Genomic DNA, 18405 nt, shown 5'->3' on the forward strand with positions numbered 1-18405 from the left:
CCGGCGCGGCTTCTCCGAGACACAGACAGAGGCGGGAGCGCGCAACGACTCTTTACTCGTGGGTAAAAACACGGGGGCCCGCGGGCACGGGCTACTCCAGAGGCCTGCCGGGCGGCCGGCCCTGCTTCCAGCCACCGAACCTGCCATTCTTCTTGAAGCCGCCGAAGCGAGGTGGCCCACGGCTCACGTCCTGCGGCTGCTCCTCCAGCTCGGGCAGCTCCTTGGCCACCGCCAGCTGCCAGCGCCGTGTGTCCCTCCACAGCTCCTGCCAACAGAGCCAGGAACAACGTCAGCCCCGTGTGTGCCACCGCCGACACCGTGCCCCAAATCCCCCACTGCAGGGACAGAGCAGAAGGACGAGCAGGAGGGAATCCTCCAGTGGTTCTGCACATCTCTCAGTGTCCCTGTTATGTCACCCATATCTCCTCTTACCCACCCGATACAAAATGACAGCCACCATACATCTCACCTCACGTACACCCCTGGAGGCTCCAGCTGTAACGTACCTGTATGTGACTCAGCTCATCCACGGGGATATCGAAGCACACCCCCTGTAGCAGCAAGTAAACAAATAAAGTGACATTTCTTCTCCAAAATTATATCCCAGAACACAAAACCGAACACCCACACACACAAACCCCAACACTATCACCCCTCCTTCCCAAAGGACAGGCTATCATACCATCTTCCCCTTGAGGAAACGCATTGCAGATATCTTGCCATCCACCTCCTCACCAAGCTGCTCCTTCAGCCCTCTCCAGGCGTAGCTCATGGAGCGCATCTCTATGGAGCACTGTAACACCATGGTCACAAAGCCCTTTGGGAATAACACAAAAATACACCTCTAAGAGGACACCGAACTTGCTTGGACTGCCTACAGCCCGTTAATGGAAGAGAAGGTGCTCTTGTTAAAGCAGCTGTAACACTACTTACCGCAGTTGAGTTGAGCAAGGAGCGCTGCTGTATGGAAGATGCCCCAGAAATATGGGCTAGAGCTGCTGCCAGGGCATCAACCGCCCCTTTCTCCTCTATGAGCTCTCGAGCCGACTGCCTGAAGTAGTCTATCGCAGAAGGAGGAATGGCATCTAAACACCTACAGGTCAGCGACAAACACTGGAGGTCAGCACGCTGACTGCCAGCGTGAACTGCACTCATGTTCAAGACAGCACAAATCTTGCAGTTTACAGATCAACAGCAGCTCCTGCGCTCTTTAAGTACAAAGTGAATCCAACGCCACACTTGTGATCTCCCTGACACCTGTGAAATCCTTACCCATTACCAAACCATGGCTGACGCAGGGAAAGACAAGCTCATATACAGATCTGTTCCCTTAAAACTTTACATTAATAGTACAGCTGCTGGAAGAAGTCTATCATTTTAAGAATAGGCAGATAAACTTACTTCTTAGCATCACTGCTTGAAGCTTTAATGATATCTGTAGCAGACGGAACTCCTATGCGCCTAAACGTAATCCCCTGAAGTCAAGAAAACAAACCACAGTTATTTTCAGCACTCTATAATTCAACTCCGAGTTACATTAATGAGACCTCCATTCACTTGCTGTTTATAGCAACAAACCTTACGTAAAGAAGAATACTTCTAAAGCTAGAAGAAAGCTTTTAAGTTGCTGCCTTTGTTAACCTGGAGCTACTTTATACCAATTCACAAGCAGACTGTAATGAAAGGCATGGTCTCTTTCATGCATTCCTGCCACAGCCTGCATGCTTACAGCAACAGAGTACTGCCAGCATGAGCAAACTCACGAGAGCCCACAGAACAGGCTGATGCTGAGGCATTTACTAGCACCTAAATACCAACACTTTAGGTCAATCCACTCCCATGGTGGCCTCACATAACCATAATAAGCCATTGTTTCTTTAGGACCCAGATTATTCCTGAAGTAGAACTCACAGCTTTCTGCTCAACCTGCTTCAGAAGGTCCTCTTCCCTCCTCTGATAGAAACAGATGCAGATCCCTGTCCGGCCAGCTCGACCCGTGCGTCCAGAACGATGGATGTAGGAATCAACATCCTTCAGAAATTCAGATTAATATGAGAAAACCTTGCATCATTTAAACAATGATCCATTGTAAGAGAGAGAAAGTGCAAGCTAAACTCTTAATTCAGAATGCCAAGGAATGATATGTTTCCATACTCAAGCTTGTAACTGCACACTAACCACTGGAGACCTGCTACCCCACATTTAACAGATACAGCTGACACACATTTTTTGAAGTAAAAAGCTCCAATGGAGTTGCAAAATAAGAATCAAGGTTGTGGGAGCATTATAGAACCAGTACAAAACGAAGCCTAAACCTGTTCAGAAGGGATTCAGAAGGGATTCTTAACTGCTGAAGAAATATCTACAGGCTTTGCCAAGCCAACAGGAAAGGAACTGCCCGCCATATTGCCACAAAAAAAAAAAAAAAATATATATATATATATTACTCTATTCCCTTTAATAACTTACTTTAGGGGGTGAACACTGTATAACCAGGTCAACTTCAGGAATATCCAAGCCACGGGCAGCTACATTTGTTGCAATCAGGACCTCAAACACACCATTTCTAAAACCTTTCAGCGTAACTTCTCTCTGCTTCTGTGGAATGTCACCGTGCAATGACTGGGCTTCCTGTCAGTGAGACAAACCATTGAGATATTATTTAACAGGGGAGCTAAGCTGCAACAGCTTGAAATGTTTAATTTAAAAAGAAAAAAAAACAGTATGATTACAGCCAAGAGGCTGTTAACTGGCTTTTAATTGCAAAGTTCTGCTTTCAGGCATGGATTTCAGAAGACTGAGAAATGTGGAGCACTAACTGCATCCAGGCAATGGCAACCTCCAATTTATTTCAGGTCATCTGCCCTCTGTTTGGACCCCAGTACCTGTTTGAGTGCGGAATTCAAAGCCAACTCATTTGCTTCCTTTTTTGTCTCACAGAAGACAATCGTCCGCCCATGGCTTCCACTGTAGACTTGAATGATATCCCCGAGAACTTCTGCTCTCTGAGATGAGCGACATTGTATAGCCAAGTGCTGTAAGCATAATCAGCATTCATATTAAATCCAAGCTCCAGTCGGGACCAACTAAATGAATTCAACTGTAGGATACCTGTATTTATTGACTTTCAACTACTGCCCCAACACAAAAGCTTTGCTTTATCAACTCATGTCAATTAAGGGAAAAGTGATTCCATGCCCTCATTTAGAAAGCCAGCGTGGAACCCATTTCACCCAGGCCACATGCTTTCAGGACCCACACAACTCTGCAGAAGAATCACTCACTTCCACAGTTGTGGCAGTCCTCTGAGACTTCTTCCCAATCAGGTCTATCTGTTCATACTCATCTTTCATGTATTTTTTTGCCACATCGTACACCCAGCGTGGACAAGTTGCAGAAAACAGCAATGTCTGAGGGTTGTTCTCAGAACCTGGCAGGAAAGATCACCAACTTCAGGCATCACAGTGCAGTCACACTCAAATTGTACACAAATTGACTAAATGAAGCAAGTGAACTGTCTCAAACCGAGAAGCTTATAGGTACAGGAAGTCAGGTACAAGAAGAAAACTTAGAAGCAATGAAAAAATATCCTTTTGACACAAAATGCAAGATCACAGGAACATGAACTAGACAAATCCTTCATGTCTGATCCCAGAACTTACCTTTTTTATAAGCGAATCCTAAGATTTCTTCTACTTGTTCAGCAAATCCCATGTCTAACATGTGATCAACTTCATCCAAAACAACATGCTTCACGTTGGAAACGTCCAGCTTGCTATTCTGAATGTGGTCTTTGATCCGTCCAGGAGTTCCCACAAGAATATCAATGCCAATTTTAAGGAGATCAACTGGAAGAGAGAAAAACAACAACTGTGTCAGAGCACTGAGACAGAAGGGAAAAAGCTATCAGTACACAGCAATGTTTGCAACCTTAGAACCATAAAGCTACTGTCCTGCTCCTCCATGTCTGAATAAAGCACTGTATTCAGCCCAAGTAACAGACAAGCAAGCCTAGTGGTGGTCCAAGTTCTCTGTCAGGAACAGCACCCACGCTACAATGAAGTTTATATGAAGACGACATGATTTCTAAACTGCAATCAGCAGGCATTAGAAAATTCCACTCTGTCAAAGAAAAAAAGCTTGTTTTTTTTCAGCTAAGTTCTTTCACTGCTGGCTGTGGAAACAGATAGAGCTACATGAACACACACAGTTCTCTTTTTCCCTTGGAGAGACATCCAGTCCCAGTGCACCTCCACTCACAAAACACAAACTCACAATAAAGAAGCAACAAGGAGGATTAGACACTACGCAGACCTACAACCAGTTTTTTAAATCAAGATTTACTGCCAGTAAAATTGACTGTGCAGCTCCTTTACAAACAACATCAAGGCTGACTGAAGAGAAACTCTGACAGGGAGAGAAGCAAGTTTTACTCAAGAAATGCATTTGGAGGAAATCAACTCCCATCCTTAGAGTTTACTTACACTGTTCTTTATACGGAGTTCCTCCATAAAAACATGCCACTGAGAGTTTCCTCGTGAGATTCTTGAAGTCCTTGGCGACCTGAATGGCCAGTTCCCTTGTTGGAACCAGAACCAGCACCTGGAGAGAGTGACAAGAAACAAAACACGTAGCTGAGCTCGGGAGAGGGTGCAGAGAACAGGATTCACTTCATGTCAAACAAGGGAGTGATGCTGCAGAACTGCTACCATTTTGTGGGTTGGTTGGTTGTTTTTTTTTTTACTTGTTTGTGAGTCAACTTTATGCTATACTTCTTGCAGAGGTGATACAAATCCCCATCATCTCAGTTACATTTCCTGACATCCAGAACTTGCACATCACTGCCTCAAAGTCAGCAAGAAGAAACAAGGAAAAAAAGTTACAAGATAACATGAGATGTAGGACATTACTGAGGACATTAAAGGCAATGTTCATTGCAAAAGAACAAAAATAAATGCTGAACTATTTGGCATAGTTAAGAAATGATACATAGCGTGAAACATCCTAGCCACGTACCCTCCTACTCCACCTACCTGCCTTCCTACAGCATCTTTCCTTTCACACACATTTTAAGAACAAAGTGATAAATAATCAAATTCATTCTTACAAACCTTTCAGACAACAGCATTTAACAACGTACACTGCCCGTTATTAACTTTAAAGACAACGTATATGTAGACTATAGCACTGTGAGAATATGGTGCCTGAAACCTGACACACTGTCAGCACTGATTCGAGGGATGTACTCAGAACCACAAGCCCAAATGAAGGAGAAGGAGATCCTTAGAACAATAAAAAAAATCCACTTTGCCATACTCAAAGGTTTTGTTGTTAACCCTTAAAAATTACTTTTGGTGAACGGCCTCTTCTCTCATCTTGTGAGATGCTCTGAAGCTTTTCAATCAGTGGAATAGCAAAAGAAAAGGTTTTCCCAGTTCCTGTCCGAGCTTGAGCAATCAGGTCTTTGCCATCGTATATGGGCTGAAAGGTCTTCACTTGCACAGGAAACAGGTATTTTACACCTCGAGCTGTAAGGTAAATCCAAAGAGGTTTCATTAAACAGCACTGAATCTCCTGCAAGCTGAACTAACCAGCTGAAGACCTAATAGAGAACTGGACCTAACATGTTAAGACATGTCACACCATCCTGTGCTCCACAGCAAGTGTGAGTTCTTTGAGCAACATGAGCAAGCTGTATACGCCCCTGTTCTCTGCATGGAAGTTGGCCTTTAAGGATCCCCTCCAACTGAAACCACTCTGAGATGCTTCCATGAAAGACACATCTGTTTGTTTTTATTTGTACCATAAACTCTACCACAAAACTGAGCAAATCAGAAGCTTGGTTCACATTAATAACAGCAGGATCTCTGAATCTACAGTGGCTGCTTGCATGCATATTAGCACGTATCATGCATGATAAATGCAAGATGAATAAGAGAATTAACCCTCAGCTTCAGTCTGCTTGTGAGGATAATAGAGCACAATCCTGGACAAACACCTGCAGCAGACTCTTCTGTCCAAGTTCCACACAGGTGTGCATGGGAACTTCTTCACAGCGCAGAGACAGAGCACTGGAGCTGCACGCAGAGGTGGTGGAGTCTCCTTCAGGACCTGCCTGGCCACCTACCTGTGCAACCTGGGCTAGGAGCTGCTTTGGCAGGGGGTTGGACTCCATGATCTCTAGAGGCCCCTTCCAACCCCAACAACTCCGTGATTCTGGGATCACAACGCACCTTTGAGTAGGTTGACAGTATTCTGGGACAGGGAAAAATTGGTGAAGGCGCCTTCTCTGGCTTCTTCTGTCAGCTCCTAGGAACAGAGGGGAAAAAAGTAAACGCCCATGTCCTGGAAGGTAACACGGAAAGCTGCGCGCCTGCCTCATCTGCGCTGGGAGAGCCCAGCGTGGTCATCGAACAGCACAGCACCGTCACCTCAGAGTCGCTGCCGGGCTCCTGGGCCGCAGCCCGCTCCGCGCCGTTCCGCTCCGCGCCGTTCCCCTCCGCGCTCTTCGCTTTCTTGGCCGAGGGCGGCCCGCCGTCCCCCGCCGCGCTCTGCTCGCTCTCCGCCTTCCCGCGCCGCTTCAGCCGCTCGCGCCGCTTCGGCTTCTTCCCGCCGGCGTCCTCCTGCCGAGGGAACGGAGCGCCCGTCACACCACGCGCCCAGCAAGATGGCCGCCCCCGCTGCCGCACGTGCGGCCGCGCGCTCTCCCCGTCACCTTCGGCTTCCTCCGGCGTCCGCGGCGGAGCGGCTCCGCGTCCGCGGGCGCCTGCGGCTCGGCGGGGCTGGCGGCGGGCCCGGCGGCGGGCATGGCGGCCGGCAGCTTCCCGCAAAGGTCGGAGGCGAAGCGCGCTCCCGCCTCACCGCCGCCGCTCCACGGGCCGCGCCCCGCCCCCGCGCGCAGGAAGCGAGGAGCGCGGCGCCACGCGGGGCCGCGGGGAAGCAGAGCCGCCGCAGCCAGCAGCAGCGGGCCCCGCCCGGCCACGGTCCCCACGCCGCACTGCAGCGGGGCCGCCGCCCGCACCGCCGCGGGCAGCCCGAGCCGAGCCCCGCGGCACCACGCCGCGCCCATGCAGCCGCCCCTTCCGCCGGCACCGGCGAGCGCTTTCTCCTTCCGGCTTCCCCCGGACCGGAGCGCCCCGGAACCGGGTACCGGAGCGCCCGCCGCTCCCGCCCCCCGCGCTGTGGTGGGCGCCGCCCCCGCGCTTCACCCTCACGGAGCCGTAGGGGAGAGATGACCCCTTCAAGGCCGCAGTGAGGGCTCCAGCTGCGCAGCACTGCGTTCAAAGCAGCTCACGTACACTAGGAACTTGTAAAATAATAGTTTACTACTTTGTTTTGGGTTTTTTTGGGGGGAAATGTACAGGTGTGGCTGCATACAGTGAGCCGGGCTACAGGTCTGGATGCGACAGATGGATACCGGAACAGAGATGGAGGTCTGACACACAGATGAAATGGCAGTAACGAAATAAACAGTTGCCTTTTTTTTTTTTTTTTTGTGAACATGACCTTGTTTATGACCACAGGAAAAGAAAACCCCCCCAGAACCAAATGACATGTTTTTCTGAAGTGATACAAACACGCACAGGAACAGCCTATTACAAAACACTGCTGCCCTGCTGCTCTGCTTCTGAGGTCAGTGATCAAAACGCTCTGTCGTAGCTTCGTTTCTGGCCCCTGCTTCTGAACCTGTTCCTCCCCGAGCCGCCACGCCGCCCGTTCCTGGAGCCCGAGAAGCTTCTGCCATTTCCTCCTCCTCCTCGCTGTGATTCTTCTAGCTCAGGTAATTCGTTTGCCACACACAGCCGGCACTGCTTGGAATCCTCCCATCTTCCCTGTTAAAATAACATCACAGGTATAGAATTAAACTTCAGGAGTCCAGATATGGTGTATTTCCTAATCAGTAAATTTGCTTAACTGAAAAGCAAAAAGAGATGTGTTAGCAAATATAGGGTATTCACATTCCTATTAATGCTGGAAAATTTTGAAACCAGCATAGAAACTTCAGCCTCAGACGCCATACACCAGAACCAACACCAAGCCTAGAGACCTACACAGCAGCCCCAGCTCTTACCCCACCTTGCTCTCAATTCCACTAGTTATTACTGTCCCAGCCTCCATCTTCATCACCCCTGATCCAGAACTGGGAAGTGTTTTAGGAGCAAGCAAACACTGGGGCACGAGGGAATGGGGATGCACTGAGGGAGTAATACTGAAACAAAAAAACAGAATCCTAGGGAATTTGGCATGGGAATGCTAACTGTGCCAGCCAAAAACCTGATTTCTCTGAGGAGTGAGTCTGAGGGGAAAGAAGTGAGAAGCAGATGGAAACAAAGGGATATTTAAGTGAAACACAGCTTGCTACAAAGATCAATCCAGCAGGAGTAAGAAGGGGTGGGTTATTCACAACACCACTGTTCTCAGTGGATACAGGAATAATTTAGGAAAGGAACACTGGATGCTTGTTTAATTCCTCTATTCCTTCCCAGCCACCCTTTCTGGCTGCTGGAAGAGGCAGGACACAGCCTAGGTAATGTTTTCAGCCTAACCCAGTCCTTCTAGTTTCACCTACAGTCCGCTGTGACCAGAAGTTTCCACGAAATGCATACCTCTATGTCCTTTTGATCTGCTACAGGAATATCAAAGCACACGCCCTAAAAAGAGAACAGTTTCAATGCACACAAATCAAGTCTGTTTTGGTTTTTTTTTCAGTTACCAATCAATCTAAAGTATAACAGAACTTTGCACTAATGCAAAGCTCTCCATTTCAGTGCCCTTTATGTTGAATTTTACGCTTCAAAACCTTTCAGGTTGTACCAGTGTTTCACAAATCGTGGTCTTTACCACATCTGCCATTACTCATCTGTAAATTCGCTCCATCAAAGTTCTTCCTATACTGAATGTATGCATTTCTTAGCATAAAACACACGCACACACAACAAACTTACCATTCTTCCCTTGATGAAACACATTCTGTTCACCTTCCTGTCAACGTCACCGCCCAGCTGTTCCCGTAGTCTTCGCCAAACATAGCTCATATTGTTTATTTCTTCTGAGCAGCGCAGTATCATTGTAACAAAGCCCTGAAGAAATGGGGCATGTTACATTCAGTCAGAGAAATAAGCTTTAGCTCATCTATCAGTCAAAAACATGCTATTTTACCACTGATGTTTTCGAACAGCTCCTCTTATGAAGGAACAGGCAGACTTAAATCCCATATATTCTTAATTAAAATAGTAGCAGTTAGTAGCTTAAATGCAGTTTCCATGAGCAGATGGATAAATAATTCTTCATATATGTGGGGGGAGTTGTTTGTTTATGCTTTTTCAAATTCAAGACAAACAAAACTATACACACTTACCACGTCCGAGTTCAGCAGAGAGCGCTGTTCAATGGAAGTAGCACCTGAAATATGTGCCAGAGCTGCAGCCAGAGCATGAACTGGTCCCTTCTCTTCTATTAGCAACTGAGCAGACTCTTTGAAATACTCAATAGCAGTTTGAGGAACAGAATCCAGACATCTAAGGGGGGAAAAAAATTCTAGTCTGGAAACAGATATAAAAAACAACAGCCCAAGTAACAGTGATGAGTTCAGAGAGCTCAGAGATGGCAACGGACAGTCCAACCAGCCCTTCTGAACTAGAAAATGGGAAAATAAAATAGACCTTGACTAGTACAACACACCTGATGGCATCTTTGCTGGAAGCCTTTATTATATCTGTTGCAGTAGGAACACCAACACGTTTGAACGTAATGCCCTGAAATGTATAAAGCAAAATACAGATGAAAGTTGTAAATATTAATTTGATTTTAAAGAAATAGCGTTGGATTCTTCATGAAACAGTCATTTGAATCTTACATTTTCCTTGTGCTTTTAACATTTTGACTCCCTACTTTGTTATTGAAAAGTACAAAGATGATTTTAAAAGAAAATGGATAAAACAAATGCTGCTTATGCACCAGGTCTTATGGCCTTTGCTGAGAAGGTCTGGGTACAAAGATGTGCAGTGCACTGCCTGCTCCACAGGAATTTACATTGCACCCAACCTGCAGAATAACTGAACCTCAGCAGGATGTTTTTTAGAGTGTACCCTTACTGACACGAACAAAACTTGACATGAGGATTTGACACGCTGCCCTAAAACATCACGTTTGGTGCTCGTGAACAGAGGAAAACTACTTTACCGCTTTTAGTTCCACATATCGTAACTGATTCTCTTCCTTTCGCTGATAAAAACAGATACAGATCCCGGTCCGGCCAGCTCGACCTGTGCGTCCAGAACGGTGGATGTAGGACTCCACATCCTTCAAAATAAACAGCACTGTGAATTACCCAGCTCACTGCAGTCTCACCAATTGCACTCGCACATGTTAGTAGGAGCTATTACAACTTAGACTGAACAACGCACAGAAACTGCACCTGAGAACTAAGTTAAAAACATTGCTTTCTTAAATTCAGAAGAGCAAGCTTTTCCATAATCCTTTGAAAGGATGTAGAATATGGAAAAAGATTATGTACACCTCTGACAGTTCCACTCACACCTCCCAAGGCCAGCAGCTCTTCTTTGCTTCTCACTGCTTCCCGACTTGTAACTACCGTATGAAGCCTTGGAGGGAGAGGCTTCAGAAAGCCACAAAAGAAACCATTTGAAGGAACATCTTCAAACATTCTAGGCACTGATCCACTCTGAAAAATCCTCAAAGAAACTACTTTCGTAGATCAAGACATTCCTTACCTTTAAATGTAATAACGATAAATGCTATGGTGAATACCACCCCTTGCTAACATTTACTACTTGAAAACAAGACTCTATGAAATTATTATTATTACAAGACACTCAACTTACCTTTGGTGGTGAGCTTTGTACAACCAGGTCAACTTCAGGGATATCTAAACCACGGGCAGCTACGTTGGTTGCAACTAGAACTTTAAAAGCACCGTTTCTAAAACCTTTCAGAGTGATCTCTCTTTGCTTCTGAGGAATGTCACCATGCAATGACTGGCAGTCCTGAAAAACAGCATTATCACAGGACTTACTGAAATTCAACTCTGTTTTATGGTCCCTTCTAGCTGGTATCTTGCTATGACACTGAATAGTAAGATAAAAGTTTGCCAATTTGCCAAAACATACAAAAATCATTTTTTTCCTTCACATTTCACCTGCTGCTTATAGTTGGTTTAAGTTTTCCACGTACAAGGAGGGAATTATTCAAAACAACAAAACACAATCCCAGAGTCATGACAGGGTTCAAAAAGCTTTACCGCACAGCTCTGGATTAATGTCACCTTGTAAATGGAATAATCATATTCGCTGCTAGTGAGCATTAATGTGTGAAAACAGAAACATCTAAGTAATTTACTTCTCTTACCTGCCAAGATCAGTTCTGCATTGCCTATGCAAGATTTGATATCACTAACACCACCAGTAACGCAGGACAAGGCCCCACGCTCAGGTTTAGCTGTTAGTGAGGTCATCTAGGAGCGTGGGAGAAACACTCCTGAACAGTTGGGGCAGACCAAAAAGCTTCTCCTTTCCCTAGGAACATAAAGCTAACTGCTTTCTAGACATTGGGTAACCCATTTCCCTACCGAAAATACATGCAGAAGAAGTGGTTGCTGAGGTACCACCACCAAAAAGGGGCACGCAGTCCCAGCAGCACAACACAACAAAGCACCACAAGTGCTTTCCCACCAGTGCTACTGTGCTGCACTATAAATCTCAGGAAAAACACTAAAGCTCATCCACAGGAGATAGATAGCATGATTGAATTCTTCCTGTGCGTACATCTTTAAACTCATCTCAACAGCTAATAAGCATCTTGACGAGATACAGACAGAGGCTCTGGCACTTTACCACTCTAAATCCTAATTGGGGTACTAACTAACATCAGCATCACATCTCAGTAATTGCTATTCCAGTAGCTCTCTAAGTCAGTCACCACGTTTTAATCCAAGACAGTTCTCCCTAAAAGAAAAGAAACTAACTCACAACTGCTTCATTTAATGTCAGCAAGAACTCTTCAGAAAAATGTAGGCTGGTGTCTGCTAGTGCAGCCTAGCCCTGGAGATTATAATGCTATGAATTTTCAATCGTTTTTAGCTTTTTAAAGGGTTTGTTTTGATCTGACCACCTGCAAAACCCTGCCTCCTTCACTTTCAAAGTCACCCTAAAACTCAGCACTGCTCCGGTATCAATGTAGGTGTGATGTTTCTGTGACAGGCCTCGTTACTTAATGCAAACGATGAAATACCTGCTTGATTGAAGCATTCAGGGCCAGTTCATTTGCATCCTTTTTGGTTTCACAGAACACAATGGTCCTCCCGTGGCTGCCACTGTAGACCTGAATGACATCTCCAATAACCGCAGCTCTCTGAGACCAGTGACACTCTATAGCCAAATGCTATGGAAAAGAATTCCAGAGTTTAGCTTGTACAAATCCCAAAGGACTCTTTAAAACATTTGAAACCGGACAACCCAGAAATATTAGTTATAAAGTTTCTTGATGAGCAAATTATAAAGCCCTTATGTACACCATGATCAGTCTAACATTAAGTGGAGTTATTACAGTAAGAAAAAAAAAAAAAACAGTCTACAGATCTGTTTTCCCTTTGCTTTAAAAAAAATTGGAGATAATACACCACTTCTCTGGAGGACAGTAAAAGAGCTGCAGGATTTTATCACAGCTCTAGAAGCTACAGCTTTATGCCAGATAAAGTGAAACAAATAGTGTTACAAGCTTTCTTCAAGCTCAAGATTAACACTCTTTCAATTCCACCAGTACAATTATGATGCATACAACTGATCTCTCAAAGTAACTGTGAGACAATGCTTAAATCTCAACAACAAATCTCTACTGAATTACAAGCCTTCAACACCATCATGACAAAGCACTTCAGGTCAGGATGATGTGTGTCAAAAAGTGAAAGGGATGAGGTCTGAAAACATTTCCTTTAGACAGATTACTCACTTCTACTGTCGTAGCAGCCTTTTGAGTTTTTCTCCCAATCAGGTCAACCTGCTCATATTTTGACTTCATGTATTTTTTAGCCACATCATACACCCAATTTGGGCATGTTGCAGAAAACAGTAGTGTCTGGGGATTGTCTTCAGAATCTTAAAACATAGAAATAATGTTTCAAAACCTTTATATCTTTTTCTTTTATAGATGCATACAAGAAGACACTACTCAATCATTTCTAAATAAAGTCAAATTGCAACTTTGCTAAAACCTGAGCATATTTTCTGAAACCAAATGATCACTTATTCCTACTATTTGATTAAACATTGAGATTACCCTTTTTGTACGCAACACGTAAGATGTCCTCCACTTGCTCAGCAAATCCCATGTCCAACATCTGGTCAACTTCATCAAGGACAACGTGTTTCACCTTGGTAAGGTCTAGTTTGCCATTCTGAAGATGGTCTTTGATTCGACCAGGTGTCCCAACCAAAATGTCAATTCCACTTCTAATGAGATCAACTGATAACGAAGAAAAGAGCAGAAAACTTAGCAGTGAACTAATGAGCTTTCTCTACATTAGAGACACCCAGTAGCAGATGAACTATCAAATAACAGCTTCTTAAACCACTAAAGACAAAGAACACCAAGAATATAATTGAGATCTGCAGTTACTTCCCAGCATAACGAGAGATTCTGAGCCATTGAATACTCCACAATTGCTCTCCAGATCTTGAGTTAACGTCTGCATCTGGAAAGACCCACCTGCATTTCTCAAATACAACAGTCGACTGACATTTCAATAATTGGTGGTGTGTCACTTACTTTGTCCGTTATACGGTGTTCCTCCATAAAAACAAGCCACTGTGAGCTTTCTTGTTATGTCCTTGAAATCTTTGGCAACCTGGTTTGCCAGCTCTCTTGTTGGAGCAAGAACCAGTACCTACATAGGATGACAAACAGACAATCTCTCAACATGGCTTCTAACAAGCTGCTGCTGTCACAGAAACATTAAGTGGCTTGCATTGGAAGGGATCACAGCTGTCTTCTCTCCCAGTACACAGGCTTCATCGCAGATGAGGGTGGTCAAGCTACTAGCCTGGAGTTGCAATACTGCTCTAAAATCTGACAACAGAGACTATCTCAATGAAAGCTCTCCCTTGTCTGCAAGGCCAAGACAATGATGGCTGAATACAAATAATGCACCTAGCACCTCTTTTTTAATTAAGTTTCAGGTAGCCCATGAGATGAGTGACAAGATAAACTTCAGAGACAAAACACTTCCAACCATTAAAGAGGATATGATCAGCTTTGGCCTATCTAGTTATTAGAGACTTTGGCCTATCTAGTCACGTTATGAGAACTTGGTAAAAACAAATTTATGATGTTTTTGATCAGAATGCTGAGAGCTCATAATGAAAATACATTCTCTGGAAAAGAAGTTTCAACATCTTGTGCTGGCCCTTCTGAAAAATAAGTATTTTTAACACCTCCCACTATTAAAACATTTAAACAAACACGTTTAAGGAAATAACTTTTAACCCTGCATAAACATGAAGCACTTTTTCAGTGTGTTAAACTTCTGAATCACTTGGACATTAAGATAAATGCAAAACCAGCATTCTAGCTAAGCATAGTTACTTTTGGTGAACGGCCTCTTCTCCTTTCCTGCGAGTCAGCCTGAAGTTTTTCAATTAAGGGAATAGCAAAAGAGAAAGTCTTCCCTGTTCCAGTTCGTGCTTGAGCAATTACATCTTTGCCAGAATATACTGGGTGGAAGGTCTTCACTTGCACAGGAAACAGGTATGTCACTCCTCGAGCTGTAACAATTAGAAGAGACTGCTTTAATATGATAACAACAAGTCTTCCATACTCCCCAGTGGAGGTCACCCCAAGCAGAACATCCACCAAGCAAGTTCAGAGCAAGTCAGGACTGTATCATCACCCCCATTGATTTATTTAATCACAGAGGATTGATTTAATCCCGGCAGTACCTTGGGACTGCCTGCTTTACTCTCCTATTTCATAGCACCAGAGATGGGGACAGATGAAATTAGCAGCCTTCAATGAAAGCCTTTAAATACTCTGGCCGTATTAATATAATGCTCCCCACTTAGCTAACAAAGTCTATTGCTTTCAAATAAAACATATGTTAAAACTACTTCATCTCTCAATTTCACATTAAGTCATTCACAAACTGACGTCAGAGATGCCAAATATAACTGGTTTTCTTTTCTTTGCTACGACATAACTTGGAACCGAAAATTTCTCACACCATTTTTTGAGCTTCTATCTTTCATTTGAAGTTCTGCTGCAAAGCCTGGGCTGGGCAAATCACATCACGAAAAGACACTTACCTTGAAGAAGCTGAACAGTCTCTTTAGAGATAGGGAAATTGGAGAAAGCACCCTCTTTCTGTTCTTCAGTCATCTCCTGTTAAGCAAATAATAATTCAGATATTGTGTGAATATCACATGTGACCATCAGAAAATGTAGGCTAACAGCATGCACTCTGGTGTCCTAGCTGAAGGTCAAACTTCCAGGAACAATATCACAGCTGTGGCTGAACAGCCTCCTTTATTTTACTTACTAATATATTTAGAAGTTAGACAGAAGTAATCTGGAATTTAAACAAAGACTTTGAATATAACAGCATAATAATGCAAAATGTCCAAACCCAACCTCTTAAAGTTTCTCAAGTTTTAAGATTATATTTCAGGCAATTACAGGCAGGCAAGCAGAGCAGAGTAAGCTGTAATGGACAAGAAGTGAGTCTGATATCCAACCAACCACCTACTGCCCAACTTGTACAGCACAGTGATTTCCAGACATAAATGGATTCCCAGGAGTAACAAATCAGCAAATCTTCTCAGTGCCTCACTTCAACGTACATTTTAGCAGGTAGAATCCAAGTCCAAAAATAAACCCAAACAACTATTACTACACAAGGGCTTAAAAATACAGAACAGTTACAACGATATATTTTCTTACACTAAGGTGGAACTTATCACATTAGAGCTATCAGCTTGTTACATCACACATGGAAAAAACGTGTGATATGTTTCTTTCTCCACTAGCTACACACACAAAAAAAATAGTTATTTACCACAGAAGAACTCATCTTATCAAAAAGCCAATTAAGACGTATCTCTAGCAATCACAGCCACTGCCATTAAATCACATCTGGATGCCCTGTCCCTACAGCCTGGAGGCAGCAAGCAGCAGCTCCACAGCTGACACAAGGAAACCATGGATACGGATTTAGAACTTCAGTGCTCTCACAACTCCAGCTGTTCTCCAATAATTGCCAGCAAGCAGAACCAAGCAGCTTTCAGTCTTGGAAACTCATAGCAGCCTTCCCATTGATCATGATGGGAAAAAGTACACAGAATTGAAGGCAACCTACTCTCAACGTAGCTAGCCTGACTGTAACTGACTGGGAGTTGAAATCTCCCCCTGCGGGCACACGAGGCACCGCGGTTACCTGCTCCTGGTCGCTGTCCCCATCCCCGCTGGACGTCTCACTGGAGTTGCTATGCCTTTTCTTGTGCGAGGATTTGGCATTGTCAGTAGACAGCCTGGCATTCTCCGGGCTCTCCTCCCTCACGTGTCCATTTTGTTTCCCTCCGCTCTTCGCTTTCTTGAGCTTCGGCGAGTTGCTCTCCTCCTCCGACTGCTCGCTTTCATCCGTCTGAGCTTTCCTCTTCCGAACCTTATCGTGCCGCTTGGATTTCTTCTCTTTCTTCTCCTTCTAGAGAGCCAAAAGCAACACGGCCATCAGAGACGCGCACACGTGCGTCCCCAGCTCCTCCCGAGGAGCACAGCCGAGCCCACGCCACGGGGCTCGGTACTCGGGCAGCCGCCGCACCGGGCCAACCCCGCCCCGACACGAGGCCTCCAGGAAGCTACGCACGTGGCCGGCCTGCTCCGGGACCCCGCGGCGCACTCCCGGCCTGAGCTGCCCCGGACGGACACGGACACGAATACGGACACCACTGCGTGGGGAGGCGGAAGCGCGAGCCCGGCACGCGGGAGGAGCGGCACGAGTGTGCCGCAATCAGCCTCGGAAGGCCCCGGAGCCCTCCCCGGTACCTTGCGCCGCCGCCGGCTGCTCTCCGGTGCGGCTTCGCTCTCCATAGGGCTCTCGGGCTCCGACTCGGCCCCGCTGCCGGCGCACAACCGTGTGGCCTCAGGCATCGCCGCTCCGCAGCCGCGCCGTGACAGGAATGGAACCCACTCCGGAAGTCGGCGCCGATCCCGGCGGACGGCCGCCGTCCCGCAGCCAATGGGAGGCCGCCTATCGGCCGGACTACAAATCCCGGCGCCCCCCGAGAGCGCCCCTGAGGCGGCCGCCATGACGGCGCGGCCGCGCCTCCTCAGTCCGCAGAGCCCTCGTGTGAGGGCGGAGACAGAAAGCGGGATCCACGAGGCGCGGCGGGGCGGAGGAGGCGGTAGCGCGGCGATCCGGTCGCTTGGCGTCGTTTTGTGACGGGTTGTGCCCGCGGCTCGAGTCGGAAACGCCTGCAGGAGTTTTCAGGTGGAGCGTTGCTCCTCTGGGGCAGCCCGAGCACAGAGCGCTGCGACAGCCCCCACCTAACGTTATTGGACGTGGCGGTGCGGAAAGAAAACCGCAGGAAAACAAACGACAGTATGCTTCAACAAATAAACGGTTGAGACGTTACAAACTTAGCAAACCTTCCTGGCTAGAGTTAGCTGAAGGGAGTAACTTTCTGTTCTGTGTGCTGTCTGAATGCAGGAGGCCACATCTTCTCAGTCCATCTAAAAGGACAGTTATTGGACGTTAGACTTCACTGTCTAAAAAGAAAGCTGAACTGGCTCAGCTTCTGCCACCTCAGATGGCCGCGACACCAGCAGTGTGCCATTAAAAAATGGGTATGATTTCCCGCACAGTATTGTTAACTTAGGTCCTTGCCAACTAGGTTAACAGCTGCGTAAGCCTTCACCATATGCAACTGTGTACATTTTGTTTTGTATCAATGTGTTTTCTGTCAAGAAACTTGCAAAAAATCTCTTCACAAAGGTACATAGTTACAGGCTACAGGTACCCCATGAAAGAAGCCTCTAGTTCAGGGCACTGTGCGCATTTCTCCCGTCTCTTTTGAGCAAATTAGATATTTTGTACTTTAAGTTACAATCAGACATCTTTATAAAGCACACTTTATTCTTCGCCTACAAGCAGGGTAACTGTAACAATATCTATAACTCATATAGCAAGCTAAACGCTCCTGCTAACAGAAACACATTGTGTTTACCCACAGCTCCAAGCATTTCTGCATCTGTGCAACTCCATCCCGTCTGGAGAATGCAAACACAAAGTACAAACAGCAGCATCACTGAGAACTATTGGTGATAGGTGGACGGTTGGACTGGAGGATCTTGTGGCCTTTTCCAACCTTGGTAATTCTGATACGCATAGCAGACTGAGGC

The 18405-nt window shown here is 45.8% G+C and overlaps 2 protein-coding genes across 2 annotated transcripts; both read right to left on the minus strand.

Annotated features, from left to right (window-relative positions):
- Positions 1–34: 34 nt before the first annotated feature.
- LOC136054840 (nucleolar RNA helicase 2-like) lies at positions 35–7084 on the minus strand. The gene is made up of 15 exons (XM_065746294.1): positions 6716–7084; positions 6432–6623; positions 6234–6309; positions 5350–5528; positions 4485–4602; positions 3663–3848; positions 3285–3430; positions 2886–3035; positions 2470–2631; positions 1912–2031; positions 1402–1475; positions 934–1093; positions 683–817; positions 507–551; positions 35–265 (listed from the first exon to the last, which is right to left on the minus strand). The coding sequence occupies exons 1-15, from the start codon at positions 7067–7069 to the stop codon at positions 92–94; spliced, it is 2271 nt and encodes a 756-aa protein (XP_065602366.1). The 5' UTR covers positions 7070–7084; the 3' UTR covers positions 35–91.
- Positions 7085–7515: 431 nt separating this feature from the next.
- Positions 7516–17205, minus strand: LOC136054835 (nucleolar RNA helicase 2-like). Its single transcript, XM_065746283.1, has 15 exons — positions 17050–17205; positions 16442–16708; positions 15315–15390; positions 14599–14777; positions 13783–13900; positions 13294–13479; positions 12967–13112; positions 12250–12399; positions 10845–11006; positions 10183–10302; positions 9682–9755; positions 9359–9518; positions 8946–9080; positions 8607–8651; positions 7516–7832 (listed from the first exon to the last, which is right to left on the minus strand). Exons 1-15 carry the CDS (start codon positions 17152–17154, stop codon positions 7641–7643), a joined length of 2115 nt encoding a protein of 704 aa, XP_065602355.1. The 5' UTR covers positions 17155–17205; the 3' UTR covers positions 7516–7640.
- Positions 17206–18405: the final 1200 nt, after the last annotated feature.

The sequence above is a fragment of the Cyrtonyx montezumae genome, unplaced genomic scaffold (genome assembly GCF_038088225.1).
Source record: "Cyrtonyx montezumae isolate F1298 unplaced genomic scaffold, pur_monq_1.0 scaffold_4, whole genome shotgun sequence".
Lineage (NCBI taxonomy): Eukaryota > Metazoa > Chordata > Aves > Galliformes > Odontophoridae > Cyrtonyx > Cyrtonyx montezumae.

Bases quoted from the DNA above. Each gene is read 5' to 3' on its own strand.
- LOC136054840 (XM_065746294.1), bottom strand. From the start codon at position 7,069: ATGGGCGCGGCGTGGTGCCGCGGGGCTCGGCTCGGGCTGCCCGCGGCG. The intron at 3,849-4,484 runs GTAAGTAAACTC...TCTCTCTTCCAG, and splicing joins AACTCCGTATAAAGAACAGT to TTGATCTCCTTAAAATTGGC. The intron at 1,094-1,401 runs GTAAGTTTATCT...GCTGACCTGTAG, and splicing joins TCAAGCAGTGATGCTAAGAA to GTGTTTAGATGCCATTCCTC.
- LOC136054835 (XM_065746283.1), bottom strand. From the start codon at position 17,154: ATGCCTGAGGCCACACGGTTGTGCGCCGGCAGCGGGGCCGAGTCGGAG. The intron at 15,391-16,441 runs GTAACCGCGGTG...TTTGCTTAACAG, and splicing joins GGGACAGCGACCAGGAGCAG to GAGATGACTGAAGAACAGAA. The intron at 13,480-13,782 runs GTAAGTGACACA...CTTCGTTATCAG, and splicing joins AACACCGTATAACGGACAAA to TTGATCTCATTAGAAGTGGA.